Source organism: Thunnus maccoyii, chromosome 16 (genome assembly GCF_910596095.1).
Source record: "Thunnus maccoyii chromosome 16, fThuMac1.1, whole genome shotgun sequence".
NCBI classification, from domain to species: Eukaryota; Metazoa; Chordata; class Actinopteri; order Scombriformes; family Scombridae; genus Thunnus; species Thunnus maccoyii.
The window spans coordinates 1,377,649-1,402,316 of record NC_056548.1 but is presented as its reverse complement, the minus strand read 5'-3'; the positions used below and the strand labels follow the sequence as shown (position 1 = coordinate 1,402,316).

General features: G+C 37.9%; 1 protein-coding gene across 5 annotated transcripts in view; it reads left to right on the top strand.

Annotated features, from left to right (window-relative positions):
• The first annotated feature begins 984 nt into the window (after window positions 1-984).
• Window positions 985-24,668, top strand: part of coch (coagulation factor C homolog, cochlin (Limulus polyphemus)) — a 25,176-nt gene continuing 1,492 nt past the window's right edge. The window contains exons 1-16 of one of the 5 annotated variants that reach the window (XM_042436940.1): window positions 995-1,059; window positions 7,473-7,601; window positions 8,603-8,842; window positions 11,824-11,865; window positions 12,085-12,129; window positions 13,574-13,730; window positions 16,235-16,368; window positions 17,491-17,562; window positions 18,761-18,817; window positions 19,239-19,386; window positions 20,178-20,281; window positions 20,689-20,915; window positions 21,025-21,139; window positions 22,551-22,694; window positions 22,788-22,944; window positions 24,494-24,588. In XM_042436940.1, the coding sequence (XP_042292874.1) occupies window positions 11,832-11,865; window positions 12,085-12,129; window positions 13,574-13,730; window positions 16,235-16,368; window positions 17,491-17,562; window positions 18,761-18,817; window positions 19,239-19,386; window positions 20,178-20,281; window positions 20,689-20,915; window positions 21,025-21,139; window positions 22,551-22,694; window positions 22,788-22,944; window positions 24,494-24,588 (1,489 nt within the window). In that variant the 5' untranslated portion in view covers window positions 995-1,059; window positions 7,473-7,601; window positions 8,603-8,842; window positions 11,824-11,831. Of the gene's footprint in view, window positions 1,060-7,140; window positions 7,602-8,579; window positions 8,843-11,823; window positions 11,866-12,084; window positions 12,130-13,573; window positions 13,731-16,234; window positions 16,369-17,490; window positions 17,563-18,760; window positions 18,818-19,238; window positions 19,387-20,177; window positions 20,282-20,688; window positions 20,916-21,024; window positions 21,140-22,550; window positions 22,695-22,787; window positions 22,945-24,493; window positions 24,589-24,668 lie in introns of those variants that run through there. The other 4 variants (XM_042436942.1, XM_042436941.1, XM_042436943.1 and 1 more) reach the window with 4 other exon arrangements.

Sequence of the window (24,668 nt, the reverse complement as noted above, 5' to 3'; positions counted from 1 at the left end):
CAGCAGTAATTGAACTCTAATGTTGGTATTACGAGTCACTTTTGATAAGAGAAGCGACTGAAGTGGAAATGTGGGAATGTAAATACAAAGATAACCATTCTGAGAATATCAGATTTATCTTAAAGGACCAGTTCCCAGTGTTTCCAGTGTGTTAAACCAGCAGTCAGGTGTCCATAGTAACAGTGAAAGAGGTTTTCCTCGCTGTAATCATTCCTCCTGTTCATACTGGATAATAAAAGATCCTTCAAATGTGGAAGTTATGGACGCCAAAATGCACAGTGACACACTAGAGGTGTGCCCGAATACAAATACGTTATTCGGCAAAGCATAAATAGTGGGTTTTTTACGAATATTTGTTTCATACAAATTTTTTTTAAATTATTTGTTTTCAGGAAGAAAAATAAACAATGTCAATTACCAGCATGCAGGTCAGTTACATCTCTATCTCAGTGTCTCGCCTCTGCTTCGCTGTGACGTCTATCAGCAGGTATTAATGAGGGGAGTCACATCCACCTGCTACATGACGCATATTTCCTAATTTGGACATCACTCCCAGAGATAAAGCTGAGCTACTGACACATGAACGAGCTTCATGAACACTTATTGTAGCACTTTAATTTTCTAAAATTAAAAGTTTAATAAAAACAAAAACAGGATTTTTAAGCCTCTTTCTACTTTTATTCGAATACAAATACAAATAATTTTGCTGCCTCAACAAATACAGATACAAATACAAATACTGGGCTCTCTGCACATCTTTATTCCAGATACATTGACATTTGTAGTAGTGGTGTGCCCGAATATAAATACGTTATTCGGCAAAGCACAAACAGCGCGTTTTTTACGAATATTTGTTTCATACAAATATTTTGAAAATTATTTGTTTTCGAGAAGAAAAAAAAACATGTCAAATAGCAGCGCACAGCTCGGTTACATCACTATCTCAGTGTCTCTCCTCTGCTCTACTGTTACGTCTATCAGCAGGTCTCAATGAGGGGAGTCACATCCACCCGCTACATGACGCACATTTCCTAATATGGACATCAGTGAGCAGCTCAGGTACTGACACACTCCATAACCTGTTGTTCCTCTTCTCCTTTCCTCAAAGTTAAGTTGTAAAAAATAGGCAATAAATGAAAAGTGCAAAGCAAGAATCACCTTTGAAGTTCTTCCCTACACGTTACATATGAGGCGATGAGTAAAGTTTTAGCTCAGTAATCAGCGCAGTCGTCTTTGATCTGGGAGACTCCAGTTCAAGACCTGGTGTGAGGACCTCCTTCATAAGATAGTTTATTCATGACCACTTATTATAACACTTTAATTTTGGAAAATTAAAAGAGTAATAAAAACAAAAACAGGATTTTTAAGACTCTTTCCACTTTTAATCGAATACAAATAATTTTGCTGCCTCAACAAATACAGATACAAATACAAATACTGTGATCTCTGCACAACCCTACTCCTGATGCTGCTGCATTATGGAGAAGAACCTAAACATCTAAAGTGAACTTTTGCACATTTTCCTAAATGAATCGATACGAAGGAGTCCAGTTCAACCAGACTAAACTACACAGGGAGGAAAACACACTGAGACTTATTAGATCTACAATAAAGAATCAAATGTGCTTTCAATGGAAGTGATGGAGGCCAAAATCCACAGTGTGTCCACACAGTCATTTAAAGTCTCTGTGAAGCTTCTATTCAGCTTCAGCAGTCTGAGTTAGTCATATCAAGTGGATATCTGACACATTTATAGTCTTTTTAGCATCAAATTCCCTCTTTGTGTTTCCTCGGACAGTGTTTCCCTGTTGAGCTGCAGGTGGAAGTATAGTAACAAAAAGAGGAACTTTGGCACTAAAAAGACTGTAATGTTGAAAGATATCTACTTGATTTGACTCATTTGGACGCTGAAGCTTCATATTAGCTTGGAAATAGATGTTGAAATAAGCAACTGTTTGTTAGCAGGTTCAACATATCAACTTAAAGCTGATGATGTGTCAGAGTCGTGTTCACTACTTGTTTCTGATGGAAACTAAACATCAGTTAATGCAGGTTTAACAAAGTGACATAACAGCAGTTTTAGGATGAAATGAACAGCTTTAAATCTCCTCCATCACCTCCAGTTGGCATGAAATGCATTCTGGGATACTTGGCTACAGATCCAAGTCATCTCCCAAAGTCTCCTCGATATAACTTCCTGTCATGTGGACTGAACTTGGTTAGATGTGGACTTTTAATTGGAGCAGCAGCTGAGCTTCCTGCGGTTTGGTGTTTGTACATTTTGAAACACATCATTTCCCATGATGCACTTTCTTCCACAAGCTGCTTTCAGACTCATTTTGACCTGTTTTTAAGGTGGAAAACATTTTATTATTTTCACTCTGAGTGAGCTGCTGATATCATCCTGGATCAGCTCCACTGTTATATTTAAAGGATCTGATTGGTTCCTGTCTTGCTGTGACCTCAGCTGACCATCAGATGTTTTCTTCCACCGTGTAAACACTTGAATCTGTCGTCCTAATCTGGTTGTCGGTAACCTGGGTGTCGTGTGCACGCAGGCGTGCAGCGTTAGGATGTGAGTCTGTGCAGAGACAGCGTGGTGCTGCTGCTCTGCTGCTTCACACAAAGGCCTGTTTGTTCTGAGAGGACTCGCTGACACACATAGATCAGGTGTCTGCAGCCTTTTACTCTGCTGAGCTCCATCTGAAACCTGCTTCTCAGGTGATAGCATGTTTTTTTTGTTGTTTTTTTTTTTATATATACCAGGGGAAAGTTATTTGGAGCATTTACACTAATCCAGGTGGAAGATGATATGGGTGCATGAGGTCTCACGCTGAGAAACTGCTGGACTCAATCAGGTTTTAGATTGACTTTCTTCCCTTCAGGCAAACATTGGTTTCAGTTCTTTTCTGTGATACTTCATCACAACATGAAGTCTGTTTTCTTTTGACAAAGCTGCATTATCTTCTGGTGATGGAGCAGCTGAACACGCTCTCCGTCGCTCTCAAGGACACCGACTCCCAAAAATTCATGAGCTGGCTGCTGAGAGGAGCGAGATGTGTTGACAGAAAGTCAAACCAAGGAGACTTAAACCCCACAAACAAGCACAAAAATGTGTTGTTGTGCTCAAGATGTTGTGATGGTTGTAAGTTGATCCCTGTAAGGACGGAGATGTCTGCTGCTCCGTCCAGAGATAGTCCAGATATCTCCACAACTATTTCATCTCATTAAACTTTGTTCAGACATTCATGTTCCTCAGAGGATGAATTGTTTTATCTTTAGTGTTTCCCTGATCTTTCATCGAGCGCCAACATCTGGAAAAATGTGTCCAATACTTTGATTTATGAGCAAATACCTGCAAAACTAATATCATCCCATCAGCTGTACTTTGTGTTTAGTGCTAATTACAGAGAACAGTTTAGTGCCAGCTGATCACAATAACAGTGTTCAGACTCACTGACTGTCAGTCTGATGATGTTATTTTGTTATTTAAAATTTCATAATGGACACATTTCAGTAGCAACTGATGAACATTACATTTGGAAAGTTAGATAGTTGGTATAATTCTGTGATAATACAACATAAATAGATGTCACTTCAACTAGAAGTTTTGTTTGTATGAAGATTCATGATGGATATAAAACTGTATTTTTGGAGGAAAGTTGGATGTTACAAGTATTTACATTGCTTTTACATTATTATTAATTACACACTGCATATACTCACATTTGCATATTCCTGATCAATATTTTGTTATAAATAAATATATATAAATATTTCATTTTTTTCTCTTCAATTTAATATTTAAACCTGCAGTAACTCTTCTCACTTACAATATATATTAGAATATTTTATATTGTAAATTTCTTTCTTTTTATATTATTTATGATTATAGTATTTTGTGTTTATTTGTCTGTTCTGCACGACAACAACAAGGCAAATTCCTTGTATGTGCAAACCTACAATAAACATGATTCTGAATTGTTGAACAAACGTTTTGCGTGAGCGGTCCGCTCTGTCCTCACGTCTACTGAAAACTCCAACAGTAGAACAACTACTGCTTTTAATAAAAAATGACGTGTTCTCTTCCTCTGAGAGATGAAAGCAGCCTGTAATGACAGAAATAATAATTATCATCAAATCAGATCAGGAAAGCTACAGAGCTTTCAGTCAAATATATAATATATATAATATAATTATCACATGGAAGCTGAGACACAGATTTTCCATCTGACACAATTTATCTTTAGCTTAGAGTCCAGTTTACATTTATATTTCATATCTATCCTTCTATCTATTTATCTGTGTATCTACATGTAAAACCTGCTCTAAATGTTCTCCTTCGCTCCGGTTACATTCCTCCCCGAGACATTTTCTTCACCCTTCTTATTTTACCAGCTGCATGCTGGGAGCCGGCCAAGCTTTGAATTCCTGGCGGCTGCCGCCCGGTCGGCCCGTGTACCTGCACACAGGTACGCTCCTCTCAGCGGTAACATTACCGAGCCGACCCTGAGCTCTACCCGGCCGCCACAATGACCAGAAGCCTCGCAGGTGACAGAAGGAGGCTGACGTGAAGAGTCCTGCGGCTGCAGGCTGAGACGGCGACACGTGACCGAAACCTCGAACCAGATCAGATATTTGGTTTCCAAGATGTGGATTGAAGGTTTTGAACCATTTCCTTGTTTTTTTTCTGTTTTTGAAGGCTGCACCCAACAAAAATCCAATTGTTTTTTGAAGTCTGTCAACCTCACGTGCTTCTACACAATCAGTAAAAATGCAGTTTAATTATCAGGGTCTGGACTGTGATGAAGAAGCCCAGACGTCCTCCAACTCTATCAGGTGATCCTGATGTGTTCTCAAGTCTTTTCCCTCCTGTGTTCTGGGTCTGCCTCCAGATCTGGATTTACCCAAAATACCTTCAGAGAGAAGCGTCAAGAAGGCATCCTGATTCATGTAAGGGATTACAGTTTGAGATTAGAGTTATAATCCCAGTAACACTCTGTTACTTGGACAGTTCGGGGGTCAACTTGTTAGCCGCCTTGTAGTTTGGTCTCTGAGATGCTGTTCACACCTGTGTCTGTCCAGCTGACCACTTGTGTTCAGATTCGTTACTTCTGCTAGAAGGTCAAAGAGTCCAGCGTTATTACATCAGTGTGTCGCCAGATTTGTTTCGCCAGAGCTAATAAAACAAAAACGTCTCAAGAGCTAATCTACATGTACAGACTATTCCAGCTGTTGAGGTTGGCAGGACAAAGTCATTTGGCGTTGGCGTTAAAACAACCACCACATCCTGCAGCGATGATGTATTTTCCTGTTACGTCCTTGGTGGGGACGCGTCATGACGCATTAGCGTTTAAACTACAAAAGATACGTGGTCAAACGCCTCCCAGACCACCTCGACAAGTGGTTTGAGTGATCGGATCACAATGCGTCTTGGTGGTCGTTTACAGTTGTGTTTAGTGATGTTCACTTGTGACCTGATCAGCCGACACATTTTAAAACCAGGTGTAAACAGACTGGTCCACTATATGCTAGCTTGGTGTCGGGGCTGGAGATGTGGATTTTTTGTTTGTTTCAATTGTTTTTAAATTCACTTTCAATAAAAAATGTTTTGTTTGATTCTTGGGAAAGTTTATTCAATTATTATGACACAAATTTAATCCCATATGACTCCAGATAACTACAAACTTCTCTTATTTACATGTTCTTAGCTGGCTTGCTAACGTTAGCCGCTGATTACGCTACATTCAGGAATAAGCTAGTTCAGATCAGAGAAGAGCTGCAACATTTAGTCAATTAATCAGTTAGTCGATCGACAGAAAATTAATCAGCAAATATTTTCATAATTGAAGAATCATTTTAGTCATGTTTTTATAAAAAGCCAGAACTTCTCAAATGTGATAATTTAACACTTTTCTTCAACATACTTAAAGTGAATATCTTTGGGTTTTTGACCGCCAGACAAAATAAGACATTTAAACACGTAAACTTTAACTCTGGGACTTTTTCACTGTTTTCTGACATTTTATAGACTCAATGATCAATAGAGAAGATATCTGTCAGATTAAATCTCACTTGTAAATGTTGTTGTGTGGATTTCGACACATTTGAGCCTTCATCAGGGAGAAATTTAGTCAGTGTGACCTCTGACCCAGTAGGAGAAACATAAAATGGGAGATTCGCTGTTTTGACCTCCAGATCGACCCTCAGGCTTCATCGTGACTTCATGACATCATCATCAGGAAACAAAACGACTGGAGGATTCAGTGACAGCAGATGATATACGTGACTTATATGTCAACTCATCTCAGATCCTCCACATCCTTTTGTGTTATTGTTGTTTTCTCATTTTTCTCCCTTCAGTTGAGTAGAGTCTCGTTTACAGAGCCGTCCGAACAAACAGCCATGAAAACATCACCTCACGGCAACGTGCGACCCCGTTTACATCAAAGCTTCAAGTCTGTATGTTCTCTGAGAGGTAATCAGTCAATAATCCAATAAAATCTGATCATGTTTTTATAAATATAAATATAAACTGAATGAAAAGTTAATGAGCTCAAACATCCTGCAACACGACCTGCAAAGCTGCTTCTCTGTAACAGGTTTATCTGATGACTCGGACTCGAAAGTTAACATTTTTTAGCATATTTGACTTAAATTAATGTTTTACAGTTGAGAGATAGACAGGAAATGTAGAGCGAGACTTGAAGCTTCTATATTACATGTCTGAACTCTGAGACCACTGTCACACCCGACATGAATTAACTTAAATATTGTTTATCCGAATCAAATATTAATAACTGAAACAAGCGTTGCCAACTGTGAGCAGCTCTCTGATTAATTCCTGAATGTTTCCAACTTTAACTTTAATATCCACAACTCAAAGTCCATAATTTTGGACTCGTACAACACTGTCGACTGTTCAAACTGTTCAAACTGTCAATTAAAATCTGATTTTAAAGAGCAACAGACTTTGATTTAGTGGTTGTTCAGTGTGAAGATGATGGGAACCCACATGGAACATGAGTAGGACCCCTTCATATTCTATACAATATAGAAATATTGTATTTTATTCTAATGTTTTATCAACATTTGTTTTATGTTTTATATTCATTTCTGTTCCACTTTGCCCTTTTTTCTCCCCAAAAGTATGTTTATTGGCTTTTTGTTCATTTTTGAATAAACAGAATCGTCCTTCCATCCTCAAGAACGGGAATAATATAAAATAGATACACAACTACAAATATATTTATAGAAAATAACAGATCATCCAGGTCTCCCTCCTTATTCACAACCATGTTACTGCTGCTGTGATACAAATTACAAGTGTTTTCACTTCACTCTTTTAATTTCTATTCTATTCTATTCTGTCCACGCTTGTCAAAAACCTCGGTGTGATATTTGATTTGCCTTTAAGTTTAAGAATCAAGTTAATGCTGTTGACAAAGTTCATCCGTTAATCTCTGTCAAAGATCTCGAGAAGGTGATCCACACCTTTACGTCCTCCTGCTTGGACTACTGCAGCTCCCTGCGTACTGGGATACTGGGATTAGTCAGTCGTCCCTGTCCCGCTTGCAACTGGTCCAGAACGCTGCAGCCAGGTCCCTCAGATCAGCTGACCCTATCAGATCAGATCTACCTCCTCCATCCACTCTTTTGAGTCCAGGCTGAAAACTGACTTTTGTTCACTAGCGTGTGAATCGTCGTGACGTGGCTGTTATTCGCCTCGGTGATTTCCATGTGTTGTGTGTTTGTGCCACCAGCTGTGAGCCTGCTTGTTTGTGTCAGTGCTTCTTGTATTTGTGATTTTAGCTTCCTGCTCTGGTCTGCGCAGCAGTTTGGCTGACGTGGGTTATTTTTAAATGTGCTTTATAAGCAAAATTGACTTTTCTATTCTATTCACTTCCACAGTTATCAGACAAAGGCAGGTGAGGATAGATTATCTACCTCGTATCTTTCTCAATGAACTAGTCTAACATACTTCATATCTCCATAATTATTAAGAAGTATTATTGATCTTTCTTTGCAGTATAGATGTGCAAATAAAGTTAGATTTATTATTATTTTTATTATGTTTTACTGTCAGTTGTACTATAAAACGTATTTTATTGGGTTAGTTGTAATGTTGTGACACTGTGAATGTTTAGTTATAGTGGAATAAATGAACACATGTGTTCATTATGCTGACTTAACTATTAACAAACAATAAAAATGATAAAAAAATGACTATTGTACAATCGTTACAATCAGTGGATGTGATCAGTTTTTCTTCTGGTGTTCGTTCCCTTCTCCTCTCTCTCTCTCTGTCTCTCTCTCTCTCTGTCTCTCTCTCTGTCTCTCTCTGTCTCTCTCTCTGTCTCTCTCTGTCTCTGTCTCTCTCTCTCTCTGTCTCTCTCTCTGTCTCTCTCTTTCTGTCTCTCTCTCTGTCTCTCTCTGTCTCTGTCTCTCTCTATGTCTCTCTTTTTCTGTCTCTCTCTTTCTCTGTCTCTAGCTCACTGTCTACCTCTCTCTCTCTCTCTCTCTCTCTCTCTCTCTCTGTCTCTCTCTCTCTGTCTCTCTCTCTCTGTCTCTCTCTCTGTCTCTCTCTCTCTCTCTCTCTCAGGTTGACCTGTGACTGAGGCCCCTCCCACCTCTTCCTCTGATGTCAGAGCTGTAAGGTGTGTGTGTGTGTGTGTGTGTGTGTGTGTGTGTGTGTGTGCGAGCATGAGCTTATTTAAAGGGCTGACTCTCTCTCGCTGGGCGATCGACACCAGCTCAGCATCACCAGCTTACCGCCTGCTGCTTCCAGGGAATAAACTCTCAACAGTTTTCCAGAGAGACGTCTGCTGAAGAGAAACAGTCAGTAAGACTGAGTTTACTGCTTTCTTTGCACAGAGCTGCTTACTGACTGACTGGTTGAATGACTGACTGGTTGACTGACTGGTTGACTGGTTGAATGACTGTTCTCATCACAGACGGTTAACTGACTGACTGATTACACTCGAGCAGAGGGAGCTGCTGTTCATGGTTGTTTTCTGTCCTCCTGCTGCCAACTCGTTTACTGATGGGCTGTTTCACTGATTGTGATTGTTCACTAACTGGCTGATTGGATTGATTGGTTGACTGTTTACTGACTGACTTTGTCAGTTTGTCTGTCTGTTGACTGGCAGATTTAGTTCCAGATAGTTTATGACTGACTGGTTTGATGAGTTAACTGTTGACCTCATGACTCGACTCATTCTTTATTAGTTGACTATTTTCTGCCTGGTTTACTGCCTGGTTTATTCATGTATCGTGTGTATTAATGTGTTTACAGACTGGTTGATTGGTTTACTGAATGTCCAATTACTGGTTTACATATTTTTTACTGACTGACTTTTTCTGTCTGTTGACTGGCGGATTTAGTCCCAGATAGTTTATGACTGACTGGTTTGCTGAGTTAACTGTTGACTTCATGACTCGACTCATTCTTTATTAGTTGACTATTCCCTGCCTGGTTTACTGACTGGTTTACCGATTCCTTGCATGGTTTGCAGGCTTGTTTACTGGTCTCATACAGTTTGTTCCCGTATTATGCGTATTTAATTGGCCGTTAGCTGGTTTACCTGCTGACTGACTGTTTCAGTGACTATACCAGTTTACTGCGTTGACTCTTAACTAGCTGCCTGGTCTCGTTTAACCGTTTACTGACTGGTTTACCCATTCCTTGCACGGTTTGCTGGCTTGTTAACTAACTGGTCTCGTACAGTTTCTTCCCGTATTATGTGTATTTACTTGTCTGTTAGCTGGTTTACCTGCTGACTGACTGTTTCAGTGACTATACCAGTTTACTGCGTTGACTCTTTACTAGCCGCCTGGTCTCGTTTAACTGTTTACTGACTGGTTGAATTATGATAATGATGATTACTGACTGTCCAATTACTTGTTTACATATTGTTTACTGACTGGCTGTTTGTCTGTTTACTGGTTTAACAGACAAACAGCAGTTCATGGTTGAGTTGGAGGACCAGTTTAATTGTTTACTGCCTGGTTTACCCATTGTTTGAGCAATTGTCTAACTGGATAAGAGGTTTACTACCTTGCTGACTGTTTTCGTACAGATTATTCCTATATCATGTGTATGAACTAATTTACTGACTGCTTTGTTATTGGTTCACTAATTGGCTGATTTGTTTACTGGCTGTCCAATAATTAATTGACTGGTTTATATTGTTTACTTCGTCCGTTAACCTGTTTACCGACTGGTTTATATTGTTTATTTTGTCCGTTAACCTGTTTACTGACTGGTTTATATTGTTTACTGTGTCTGTTAACCTGTTTACTGACTGGTTTACATATTGACTAGCCATTTAAGTGATTAGCAGTTTGTGGCTGACTGGTCTGCTGAATTACAGTAACTGTTGACGCCCATTGCATGCCTGCTTAGCAAGCTGGTTTTGTACCATTATTCCTGTATCATGTGTACTGACTGGTTCATATTATGATCATGTCTCATGGATATGATTTGGCTTTCTGGCTGATTGACTGGATTTACTGGTTTACGGCCTGTTTGCTGATGAATAGTTTACTATCTGGTTCACTGTCTGAATTCACAGTATAATGTATAAAAACAGATTTATTGACCAGTTTCGTGACTTTCCCCATTAGACATGAAACAAGGCAGAGATGCTCCTCGTCTCCTTTCATTTGTCAGTTTTACTTGCACAAAAATAACATCAATAACATCAGACAGTAACATCTGGAATAGTTACAGATGAAACAACACAAAACATGTTGCATGTATATATATCTATATGCTGATGATATACTTATATTTATCTATATTTAACCAAGCCAGAGTCTTTACTTAAAACACTTAATAGAGCTCACTGGTAATTTTGACATCTTAAGAAAATAAATACTAGATATACTTCAATCTATTTGCCGTTTCATAAGTGAGTTTAAAATGAAACACTTTGGTATTATAACAGATATTAACTTCATAATCTATATAAACCAAACACTGCACCTCCTCTGCAAAAACTTTAAGTATGTATTTGCTAATTGAGATGGAAAACTTTATTTTACTGGTTTGAAGGACGTGAATCTCCCAAATCTGAAAGAACTTTCTAATGTTCGGAACTGCATTAATATTAAAAATATGACAAACTACACAAACAACAACAACCACAAGTCAGTCAAACTAAGACCTTTTCCCCTCACGCTCTTATAAATATTTGCAGTTGCAACATTTCATCTGATCACAGTTTGGAAGATCTGTAGAGAGGACAAAATGATCTAAATTAGAGTTGTTGCTCACAAAAACAGTTGCTGCAAATCATATTTCAATAACTTGTGATCCTCTGATGGTAAAAAAACAAGATTTACAGCAACCTGAGACAGATCTTAGATTTCACTGGAAGACAGAAAACATCAGTCTGACCTACTTTTGTATTTATAAAAAAACCCAAAGGTTTATGAAATAGAAAATTCAATACAATAACTTCACAGAAATTATTATACAACTGAGAGGATTAATCGCTTTCATAGTGATGTTTCCCCAAACTGTAACAGACTGAGACTGGACACTTCCTGTGTACGACTGGAGACTCGCGGTGGCAGAAACAAGACAGAAAGTGTTAAAGACGAAGCTTCATGTGTCCACGTCCAGACTATTCTGATCTTAAACTCAGTTCTGTCACAATATCTGTGTTTTGTTTTGTTTTTTCACATTGATAAAGATCCAGTCACGAATCACTTGAGTTTATTATAAACTGAATAAAAAATAACGTCCATGTATGATCGTTTTTATGTTAAATATTTTGTGTTTTTCACAGTAAACTGAGGTCAGTTTGTGTTTTTCAGGTGCAGAAATGTTTCAGCTGTCCGTCCTGCTGCCTGTGACAGGTACACTGCTTTATTCTATTCTATTCTATTCTATTCTATTCTATTCTATTCTATTAGGAGGACAGTGTGAATCACCTGCTTTACAGTTTGCTGACAGTCTACTGACTTTGTCAACCAATACTTTCATTTCTCTCTGTTTTTCTTTCTTTCTTTCCTTCTTTCAGTCAGTCTTGTATATTTGATGACAGATTAATGTGATCCCTCTCTTTCTCTCTGCAGGCCTTTTCTTTCTGCTCTCCTCAACGTTCGGCTCAGAATCCAGCGGTGAGTCCTGAATGTCAGCCGTCCGTCTGTCAAACTGAGAAAAAATGAAATCAGAAAACGTTTCTGCATTTCTGCAACACAATATAAGATAATAATAGGATCATTTTTCCACTTTGGGCGTCAGAATCAGTGATTTCCTGGTAAACTAGCCGGTGTTGATGACTGATATGTTACTGTGATACAAATGAGGATAATAATAATAATAATGATGTATCTGCTGAGCTCCCTGTGAATGTGACCTAATCTGCCAGTGAAGAGCTTTGTGTGTGCTCCTTCTTCTTCTTCTTCTTCTTCTTCTTCTCTTTGATGAATTATTTCTGAGGTTTTCAAAGGCCGTCACTCGGTGTCTCTGGACCGGTGGAGGTAACTGGAAACCTCCCTGTTTGACTTGTTGTTGATCCTTAGAACTTTTTTCCCCCCCCCCGTGTTTATATTGAGCCTGAATCATAAAAATGTCTGAAATTTTAAACTAAGCACGCAGCAGCTGCTCTTTCTCTAATAGAGGGAACAGATGAAAAGCTCCTTTTATCCTCTGTCACTCTTTTCAAAGAGCAGATCTGTTATTCTGACTGTATTTCAATAAATTACCGGCTCTCTCATGAATAGAGTTATGTAACAGAAAACCTTTTTATTCCCTGTCGTCAATCTCGTTGATTCCTCCCAGTTTTTTTGAGTCATTTTTATCCTTTAAAGGTGCTCTGTGTGTTATTTTATTATATCAATGACAGATGAACAGCGCTAAAGACCATCTGAGAGCATTATCACCATGGCGATACGTTGGCAATAACAAACCTTCATTTCAGTTTCACGTCATATTCATTAGCTTTTTATCCACGTTAGCGGTTTAGCTCCAGAGGTGTCGAGTGCTCAGTCCGACACTTAACTCCAGACTGAAATATCTCAGTAACTATTGGATGGATTGTTGTGAAATCTGGTTCCCACATTCATGTTCCGACTGACTCTGGTGATCCTCTGACTTTCAGGTTGACTTTCGTGGATCGCAGTGAACTATTGGACAGTATTGATCTCGCTTTGTGGGCTTTTGTGCATTAACCAAAGTATTGGATAGATGACATTAGATGAAAAGTCATTATGAACCAAATTTCACAACAACTCATCTAATAGTTGTTGTGACATTTCAGTCTAAGTTAATTCAGCTAATTAGAGTTTTGCCCAAAAGCCCAAAATATTGAGAAGAATATTTTTATTGGGTTTTTTTTTTGATAAAATCGAGGCAGCAGAAATTATGTCTCATGAAGCAACACTGCAGCTTATAAAGTTGATAGAATTATTTTGTTGTACGAACTCTTTAATATTTTGCTGTAACATATAAATGAAAAACAAAAACCACATCATGAGCTCTGAAAAATCACAAATAAACTCAAAAAACTAATGTCAAAGAAGAAGGAAGAGAGAGATTAACGCTGTTGTGCTCGTTGATCAGTGCCCTACCCGGTGACCTGCGGGACCCGTGGAGCCGACCTGATGGAGGACGGCGTGGTGGTGTTATGTCCTCCGGACTGCACCCAGTGGAGGGTGTCGGTGTTCGGGACGGGTGTCTACGCCTCCGTCTCCTCCGTCTGTGGAGCCGCTTTGCACAGGTACGACTTTTGTTTGTATATTCAAACATTTCCTTACTTTTCTCTCTACGTTTTCACCAAACTGAAGCCATCGCCTCCCAAATGTTTTTTTCGTTTATTTTCTTTGCTTCCTTCCTGTCTGTCAGCAGTCAGTATCCCGCAAGATAAGATGTGATATAAGACTTTATTAATCCTGCAGGTGGAAATCCAAGAAAATCATTTATTTGAACTTTTAATGTTTTTATCCTGTCATTCTTCAGTTTTATGCAGAACACTTTGTTTGGGTTACATTCTATTTAAAGTTTGTTTTATTTAGTGGGTTTTTGGTGTTTCTGCACGTTCGTTTTTTATATTAATTGTTTGAATTATTTGTCTTCTTTTCTTTGTTTTCTTGGTGAATATGTGCAGATTCTCAGTCATCTGAGTTCTGGTTAGAATAACTTAGAACTGAAGTCTTCAGGTTTCTACAGACAAGTCCGGTTGCCCTCGATTAACCTCCGTGAGTCCTGTGAGGTTGTTTTATGACAGAACAAAACAAAATAAATTGACTTGCAGCAGCACAGAGACAGAAAGAAAAATACAGATAACGAACTAGAATGAAATTAATAAAAAATAAGAGATTAAAGAAATTAGAGCAGTGACATTAAAAATCTATATACAATATATACATTACATCACCTTTGGCTATACAAGGGAATTATGCAAAGGAAGTCCATTAGTACAGGTATGAATAATAAGTATAATATACATAATAATAATATGATGAAGTATATACTGTTATATATGTGTAATATAAATAATATGAATAATATAAATATAATCATATAATGTAAATAAGACACGTAAGATGAAAAAAGCAAAAAGAAACGATGCATTTCAGTTCAGTTTAATGTTCTTTGACATCATGTTAGTTAAAACATAAACAGCTGAGTGTGAAATTAGATTTTTGGAGATAATAGTTTGACACAATAATCTCCAGTTAGCAGCTTCGTTCCACGGTTTCAGCTGTAGATGGATCAGCTGTCATCAAGTATGGAACCTCGGTCACATGATATCAGGTCATTGATTAACATAGATTATTGATTGACATCTCAGCTCCCTACATGACCACCTGCCAACTACTCACTGTGCAGTAATACAGTACTACTACAATACTACAATACTGGGAGTATAATATACAGTCCGGAGTTACGCAGGTTTGGAGCAGGTTGGGTGGAGTTTGGTGAACAGCAGATTTGGAGACATGTCGGAATCAAACACTCTGTTCTGCTGCCGCCTGCAGCTGCAGATGTGACCTAATAATGAGCAGCATGAGTCCTGCTGTGTGCTGAACCTCAACAAAACACCAACACCATGAAGGAATGTGGAGGACCGAAGGATTAAGCTCTCAACCCTGAATGACCTCGTCCTCCCTCTGCAGAGGGCCTCCGGGGCCCCGAGAGGAAAAACCCTGAACGACATCGACTCGGCTCCCTCGGGATCATTCCTTCAGTCCTTTTTCTGTCTCATCTTCCTGTCTTGAGTCTGTTTATGTTTGAAACACTTTTCTCTGATGTCTGACTCTCACATTTAACTCGTTATAAAGTGGTTGTCAGGGTGAAATATATTTAATCATTTTCAATCAGGCTTTTGAAAGGACTACAGAACAGAAACGGCTTTGAATAATAAATTATATCTGAATGATTGCAGACTTTGAAATCTCAGTATTCTCATATTATTATAATTGATCATATCATTTTACTACAAACTACAGCTTTAAAGTGGTTTTCTTTCCGCTGTACCTTTAGAACAGATGAGAAAATCTCAACTATAATGACGCGTGGTGTCCCACAAGGCTCAATATTTGGCCCACTTTTATTCGGCTTTCCTGATGATCCAACAGCATCTTAAACCACCTTTCCAACTGCACAATTGCACCTACTTATGTTACTTTTCATTTGAACAACCAACTGTAATATCATGAATGTTTTCGAGGAGAGATTGACAGTGTGCACTGATATTTGTACGTATGAAACTTTACGCTGATGACACTCAGTTGTAATTTAATCCTGAAAGTTTTAACAGCTTGAAGGCAGAACTGTTGCCTTACTTCCATTAAATACTGTATAGCTGTAATCTTCCTGCAACTGTATACTGAATAACTGAAGTATTGATCATATTTATAACAGTATTAACTCTTCTTCACCCATTTTGGACCACCGACTGACTGTTTTTTTAGTTTTATTTGATCTTTATTCAACCAGGACGTTTCTCTCTACATTATCTCTTTACAAGACTTGGCCAAAACTTAATTGGTTAACTTAAAACATTCAGCCATAAATCTAAGAACTGTTTTTAATTCAAATCAGCACATTAAGATTCTTGTTCAAACAAGAATCTATTTTTTTTGTTGCTAAACTAAGTTAAATTCATTCCTTCGCTGCAGAGTTGAGCAACTAAGAAGATCTACGATTGTAGCTAAACCTGAACATCCCCTGCTTGAATTTTAAAGAAAAGTTTAATAATTTAGTGTCTCGTGTCTTCAGGGGGCTTGTTGGACCTTCCGGCGGCTCCGTCAGGGTCAACAGGCTGCAGGGTCGACACAACTACATGAGCTCCTACGCCAATGGCATCCAATCACAGGCCTTGTCCCACTGGACCGCCTCCTTCAGCCTCACCAGTAGGTGCATTTACTGACTGGTTTGATGATTCATTTATTTTCTTTATTGTCAGACAGTGAAATCACAGGAAGGACTGTGGATCAGTTCCAGTCCGTTCGTTATAATATCTCAATGATCATCAAGTGTTGGAACAATTAGTCAATAAACTGATAAGTTGTTTAAGTAATTTAATGAGCAAAAATATGAATAGTTCTCTAGTTTCTGCTTCTCCAATGTGAGGATTTGCCTTTTTTCTCTCTATCTGGACTGTTGGTCGAACAAAATTCAATATTTTCTGATGTTTTATAGATAAAATAATAAATCAAGATATTAACCAAAAATGAAAATAATAAATCACAACCTCTGATTAATCTCAGAAGTTACAGACGTTGTTCTAAAGGAAACAACATGTGTTTCTTTGACAAAGAAATTCAACCCATGTCCACGTAAGCTTGTCCCGGAGCTTTCATCAGTGTCACATGGTCTTCATCAGTGGATGGAGTTTGCTGAGTTGTCGTGGTTCTGCAGGCGTTAAAACTTTGTTTTTTCTGAGCAGTTTTTAAGACTCTTGTCGTCAGTGTTTTCTTAAAAGTTGAGCTTGAAAATAAGAAGAAACAAAATAATCTCAACTCAATGTCCACTTACTCAGTTGTTTTGCAGTAAATAGTGGCGGGAGTCTGAACCTGTTATATTCTGTATATGTTCCTGGATGCCAAACATCACTTAATGCAGCTTTACATTTAAATGATTTTCTTTTCTTACTGTATAATCTTAATTATGTATAAATATAATATAATTAATTAAAGAGACAATCTGGCAAAGTTTTAAAAAGGTAGTTACTCATAATAACACAGTTGTAAAGAACATCACACAGTAATACAACATAAAGATTGTTGAAGATGAAGATAAACGTCTTAATTTACATCAACAAGTGACATCAAACTTATATCAAGTATATATTTGTATATTTGTATCTTTAGAAATGTGTAAATTATATTTATATTGTCTAATAAAGAAACATACTAGAGAAGACTGACAGTATGATCATTTTATAATATTTATCACACTGGATTATTCTGCTGAAACACCTTTAAATTCTGTCTCATCACTAATTACTGGACTCTGTGTGTTTGTGTTTCCAGAACCAGTTAATGTTCCACTGGAGTTGACTGGTGAGATCAGCACCACAGCTCTGCCTGCAGCTGCACAACCAGGTAACTGCACACCTCAATTATAAAAAAAAAGTTCTTTGAAGCAATTAAAAAGTGTTAAACTTCCTGTCCAGAGGTGTTAAATATCGTCTCTTTCCTGCTGTAGACCTGCAGTAACATTATTACCGACACAAATGTGATATTATAATAAATATTTCCAGGTCATATCTGTCTTTTAACAGCCTGAGGAGGCAAAACTTTACAGAATTGCAATGAAATAAAGCTGAAATTAGAGAAAAGTCACAAAAGAAACATAATGTTTTTATATTTCCCAGACTAATGAGACCTTGTGAGGATCTTTGCTCGTAAATCTGCAGCTTTCTCTGCTCATCTGGGAATAATGTGTCATTTATTGATTTAATTTTAACATCTGTCTTTGTATAACAACATCAGGATTGACTCAAACATTGATTTCCTAACAAACAGAAACATAGATATAAATTTACTGAGCTGCTATTTATTAAACTAATGTTGTCACTGATATCAGTATCAGTGCATCTCTGGTAATAAACATAATAATAATTAGCGCTGAAACTATTCATCGATTAGTTGATTGACAGAAAATTAACTGGCAACTATTTTCATAATCAAAAAATTGTTTCAGTCATTTTTCAAGCAAAAATGCCAAAAATGTACAGTTCCAGTGAATGTTTGCTGTTTCTCTTTGTCACATATGACAGTAAATTTAACGTCTCAGTCACACAAAACAAACTGAAGACTTCTGAGAATTTATGAATGCAATTTTCTCACAATTTTTAAACATTTCATAGACTAAACAATTAATCAACTGAGAGAATAAACAGCAGATTAACACTTAACACTCATAAACATTTATAAACTAAAGATCATTTAAAAGAGAAACAATTCATTCCACAGTTTATTGTACCAGACTGAGACTGATGACCTGCAGAATGACGTGAAACTATGATATACAGTCGTTCTGTTGTTCTGTTACTGTAATAATAATAATCATATTTTTAGCTCAAAATGTAAATAAGGTGAAAGTAAACAGACTCTTCCTGTTGCTGTCAGGATGTTAATGTGCGTTTGTCCTGAAACTTCAAACTTCCCGACACGACCGGAGCGTGACGACTGTTACCTCAGCTGACCTCTGCGTGCGTGCGTGTGTGTGTGTGTGTGTGTGCGTGTGTGTGTGTGTTTGTGTGTGTGTGTGTGTGTGCGTGTGTGTGTTGTATTGCAGCAAAGAAACCACTGAAGAAGCCGTCAGTGAAGAAAGCTCTGACAGGAGGAAATAAAGGTGCTCTGTGTGTGTTTTTGATTACCGTTTACTGTTTTCATGCTTGAATAAAATCAGGAGTAAATAATTATTTATTTGTCTTTTTTTATCTCCCCCAACACATCAATAATAATAATAATACTTTTATTTCTATTGTGTTTTTCGAGCATGAGCACAAAGTTTCCAGATTTAAAATGATTTACAGAATAGATTCATAGAATAAAACTCATGTAAGCTTCCTGCTGTCTGACAGACAAGAAATAGAAACATTAAAGCACAAATATGAAACAGCACTGAAGCATCAAACAGATGGAAGTGCACATTAAAAGAAATAAGTTCATATAAAAAGTAGTTCATCATGTGTTCATCTGTGTGTGTGTGTGTGTGTGTGTGTGTGTGTGTGTGTGTGTGTGTGTGTGTGTGTGTGTGTGTGTGTGTGCAGACTGTCAGATGGACATCGCCATGGTGATCGACAGCAGTAACAACATCGGGCAGCGACGCTTCAACCTGCAGAAGAACTTTGTTGCCAAACTGACGGCAATGTTGAGAGTCGGACCAACAGGACCGCATATAGGCCTGGTGCAGTCCAGGTCAGACACACACACACACATATGCACACGCACACGCACACACACACACACACACACACACACACACACACTATGGCTTCTTTACAATTAATGAATAATTAACTAACTAATTAAAATTGCTAATGAGGTCAAAATAAACAGAACATGTTGGAAAATGTTTCAAGTAAAAGTTTTTTGGTTTGAGCTTTATTGAAGCTTGTTTTTATTCTTTAACATAAAAGAAAGAAATTAGACTTTAATTCTGAAACGTATTTTTGTTTTTCACAAAGGAGAAGAAAAAATTAAAAAGTGAAGTATCTGTGGGATTTCTTTGTTTTGTAGTGTCACCACAAAGATTTTACTGCAATACTTTAACTACATCAAGCTCATAATACTTATGTACTTTTACTGCGATACTTTAACTACATCAAGCTCATGATACTTATGTACTTTTACTGCGATACTTTAACTACATCAAGCTCATAATACTTATGTACTTTTACTGCAATACTTAACTACATCAAGCTCATAATACTTATGTACTTTTACTGCAATACTTTAACTACATCAAGCTCATAATACTGATGTACTTTTACTGTTGGAGGATTTTTCATGCAGGACTTTTACTTGTAATGGAGTATTTTTACTTTGCTGTATTGGTACTTTTACTGCAGTAAAGTATCTTAATACTTCTGCCATTACTGGGTTTAGGTTTAGTGGTGAGGGTGAGTTGTCAATGAATGTCAATATTAATCAATGTTTGTCAGATTTATGTGCTTTGAAGTGATTGAAACATGATTTTGTGTTTGCAGTGATTCTCCCAGAACAGAGTTCTTACTGACCAACTACACGCAGCCTAAAGAGCTGCTGTTTGCCATCAAGGAGCTGGCGTTCCTGGGAGGAAACACCAACACAGGTATTATATATATATATATATACACAATCACACACGTTTGTACTTTATATTGTACTTGTTTACTCTCACAATGCACAGCTGAGCCTCAAACCTCAACCCTAAAACCTTAAAACAGCCTGTTAAAGAAGTGAAGACCAGAGAAAATGTCCTCACAAAGATAGTACAGCAGGCTAAGACTCATGGGATATGTAGGATTTTAATGTTAAAACTGTTAATATGACATGTAATATAAACAGTCTTGTCACAGGTTCTTAAAACACTGGATTTATTCATCTATATGTTTAACACACAACTTTTGTTAGTAGATCAGTTTATTGTTCACAAGAAGAAAAATATAGAAAAGTGTCAGAATGATCCTTTAAGTGTTTGACGTGTGCTGTTTAAATAAACTCGCCCTGCCTCTTCAGGTAAGGCCATCATGCACACGGCGGAGACCTTCTTCACCCAGGAGAACGGGGGGAGGCGGGGTCACCCCCGGGTGATGATGGTGCTGATTGACGGCTGGCCGTCTGACGACCTGGAGCAGGCGGCCATGTTGGCCAGAGAGTCCGGCATCAACGTGTTCCTGGTGTCTGTGGCCAAGCCGGCGCCCGAGGAGCTCACCATGGTGCGAGACAAAGACTTCATGAAGAAGGTGCCCACTTTCTTTACATTTATCTGGATGTGTAAAGATGAACCTCAGCTGCTGGTTTAGTTATAAAGTGTTTTTGAGATGAAACCATGTCGTTTCTCTTCTCCTGCAGGCCGTGTGTAAAGATAACGGTTTCTTCAGTTATATGATCCCCAGCTGGTTCAGCACCACCAAACATGTCAAACCTCTCAGTCAGAGACTCTGCTCGCTGGACAGTCTGCTGTGCAGTAAGACACATCTACACCTGTCTGTCTGTCATCCTCTACACTCAGTTCAGCTCATTATGTCACTTAATTACTATACAAACAGTCCACAACAGGACATAAATCTCAATATGACCTAAAGACTAAAAATATATTTTAACTGTAAACTTTTACACAAATGAAACTCCACAGACTTTCAGGGGCTGAAGGAGTAATGCAATCAATAAAGCTGATATTAGATTATCTAGAAGCATGCAGGTGTGCTGTACATACATATAAGAGACATAATATAATATTATTTTGAATGACCCTGACTATGTAACTCCAAATTTGATTATTTTGAATTTATCAAGATAAAATGAAAGATTACGTAAAGATATGGATCCAGAAAATTCTCATAATTCATCAACTAAAAAATAAACCATTTAAAAACTCATCGTATTATCTGGGAAATGTGTTCGCGAAGTCACAAAGCATAAAACCTGTTTTTATTAACTCATGAAAAGTTGATGTTTTGGAGAAACAGTTCAGTTTTCACAGACTAGATGTTCCTTTTTAAATCTTTTTAGGTAGTTTGTTTGGTAAGGTAAGTTTTAAAAAGTCATGTGCGGCAACAAAACAGCTTTGACACTTTTACCAGGTTACTGGACCACACAGTGCACATGACATCTTTCTGAAGATATCAGAAACACCACAAGTTCTTACCTTAACATGATAGATGGTAGATAAATGTTTAAGAAAGGGACTTGTTGTTCCTCTTCATCATGAGTATCTTGAGAAGCAAATATCTAATTTTCCAGATGTTTCATTGACTTTGGTGAAGTGGATCCACGCTTTGGAACGTTTAAGGAGGTCCGCCATGTTTAGTCAGTCTGTGTTGCTAGCGTGTGTTCGTATATGTTATCGCATCTTTGAAATGTCAGAGGGGGAAATTAAAGGGAGATTGTAGATTAAAGATTCCATAATGATTTTTTATTCTTTATTTTATTTGAAAGGGACCATGTACAGTTTTAAACATAAATGTTGCCATTTTGATGCATTGTACCAGTTGACATATTACAGCACAATGACAAACAGTACCAGTCAAAAAAAAAACATAATACAAAGGATAAAGAATAATACAGAATAAATATAGTACAAACGATACAAAAAATTACAGGATAGATAACATGAAGTTACACACAATAGCACATCACCCATAACCACAATGTTAGCTAGAATGACTAATGAATACTTTCCAATTAAAAGAATATCTGTGCTCATTAGAAGAGCACAGAATTAAATGTAAAATCAGTCGTTGCAGAGCTGAGTAGATTTCAGTAAACTTTTACTTTGGTTTTAAAGTACAGCCCACAGAGCTTAACTTGGACCCACTGATATATTTAAGTGTAAGGTAAACGCGTGTGTTTGTGTGTGTGTGTGTGTGTGTTTTTAGGTAAAACCTGCTATAACTCAGTCAACATCGGGTTCCTCATCGACGGTTCGTCCAGCGTCGGCGAGGGAAACTTCCAGCTGGTTCTGGAGTTCCTGGCAGGAATCGCCAGAGGCTTCGACATCTCAGACGTGGGATCTCACATTGGTCAGCTTCACTGGATACAAATGATTCATTGATTGATTACCTGATTGATTGATGAGCTAATTGGCTGACAGACTGTGTGCGTTGGTGTTGCAGGTGCGGTGCAGTTCACCTACGACCAGAGGCTGGAGTTCGGTCTGTCCGAATACTCCAACAAAGAGGATGTCGTCACTGCTTTGAAGAGGATCCCCTACATGAGCGGAGGAACAGCCACCGGAGGCGCAATCAGCTACACCACCCAGAACCTGTTCAGGTAAGACCACACCTACGCAGTCAGCTGATAGAGGAGTGTTGTATTTTACTCAGTTATTTCCTTCACAAAACACCCAACTAGTCTTTAATAGTTACAGGGTAAGGCTGGGGATGTTCTGTGTTTTTCTTAACCCAAACAGAAAATTAAGTGATCCCAAATTCACCGTCCTGTTGCCAGAAATACTCACTAGAGCACTAAATGTTGATTCAATTCATTTGAAAATAGTCCCAAACAAATGCAATAAAAGTGATCAGCTGTCTTAGGACAGAAAGCCTTTGACAGGGTGAAATAAAATGATCTCTTTTCAACAATGTCAAAGTTTGGATTTGGCCCTAAATTTACTTCCTTTGTTGGGTTATTGTTATTGCTCAACCTCAGGCCTCAGTACAGACAACATCAGTTCTAGTTACTTCCACCTTAGCTGTTCCGTTAGACAGGTCTGCCCTCTGTCGCCTCTGCTATTCGCACTCGCTATCAAGCCGTAAAAGAGTGTACAGGAATTAACCGAACATTAGGTGTCGTTATACGCAGACGATGTGTTATTGTACATTTTGGACCCTACAAAATCAATGTCAGTTATAATGTCGACCCTGCAAAGATTCGGAGTAGTATCAGGCTATAAGATTAACCTCTCCAAAAGTGCATTATTCCCAATCTATCTTTAGCCACAATATTGTACACATTATTTTAACTCCTTAACATTTACAATCTCAAATCAAAAATGAAACAATATATATGTGAGCTGTTTTTAAAGTCTTCAATAGGAACCAATGGGCTTGGAGCAGATAGCCACAGACAGAGTAGGGAAGTAAATGAAGTATTAAGAGATAGAATAACACATTGTTTGGTCTTTTCATGGGATTTATTGATAGTACATACAGTATTGATACACAAGCTAGCAATGTCAACTTGCTGGTGCTCGTCACAGGTTTTGTATGTCTACTATTTGTGACCAGTTACCCAAAGAGCAAAGTTTCCTTCTCAGAGTAATTTATCTAAATTATTTCTTAAAAGCTTGAGGTCAAATTATGCAATGTTTTACAAGAAAAAAAGCAAAGATAAAAGTCTCTTTAAAAGAAACAAAGAACACAATATCATGTTAGTCATCTCCCAACCCCTAAAATTAATTAATGATAAAATAAGTGCATTTTCCTCGTCTCAGGTGTAAAGTAGTTGTGTGGATAAAAATCAAATGCAAACAGACTTTGTGAATAAATGATAACATACATGGATCATGTGACTTAAACGTCACTAAAAACATCAGATCTGTGCAGAGCGATGATGAGACTGTAACCTTCCTCAAATCAATACATGACACTAACAGAAATGTCATATTTCCATCATGTTTTCCATCATTTGAGCTTTGACTGTTGCTCTTTTAATGACGTCATCTCATCGTGTCTTCTTCTTCTGCAACGGTTTAATGGCACCGACTGGAGAATTAGCGCCACCTGCTGTTTATCTGCTAATATTTACACAACAGCAGTGGATGGAAACAAGCATTTATTCACCTAAATTAATAGTAAATAAAATGTTTTTGTTTTTCTAGGCGGACAGGACCGGGCCGCAACTTCCTCGTCGTGGTGACAGACGGCCAATCATATGATGATGTCAGAGGCCCGGCGATGGCTGCACAGAAACAAGGTGTGTGTGTGTTGAAACAGAGATGGAATACAAGCAGTCGGTGTTCAGTATGTGTACCTGACCTCTAACCCCTCCCGCAT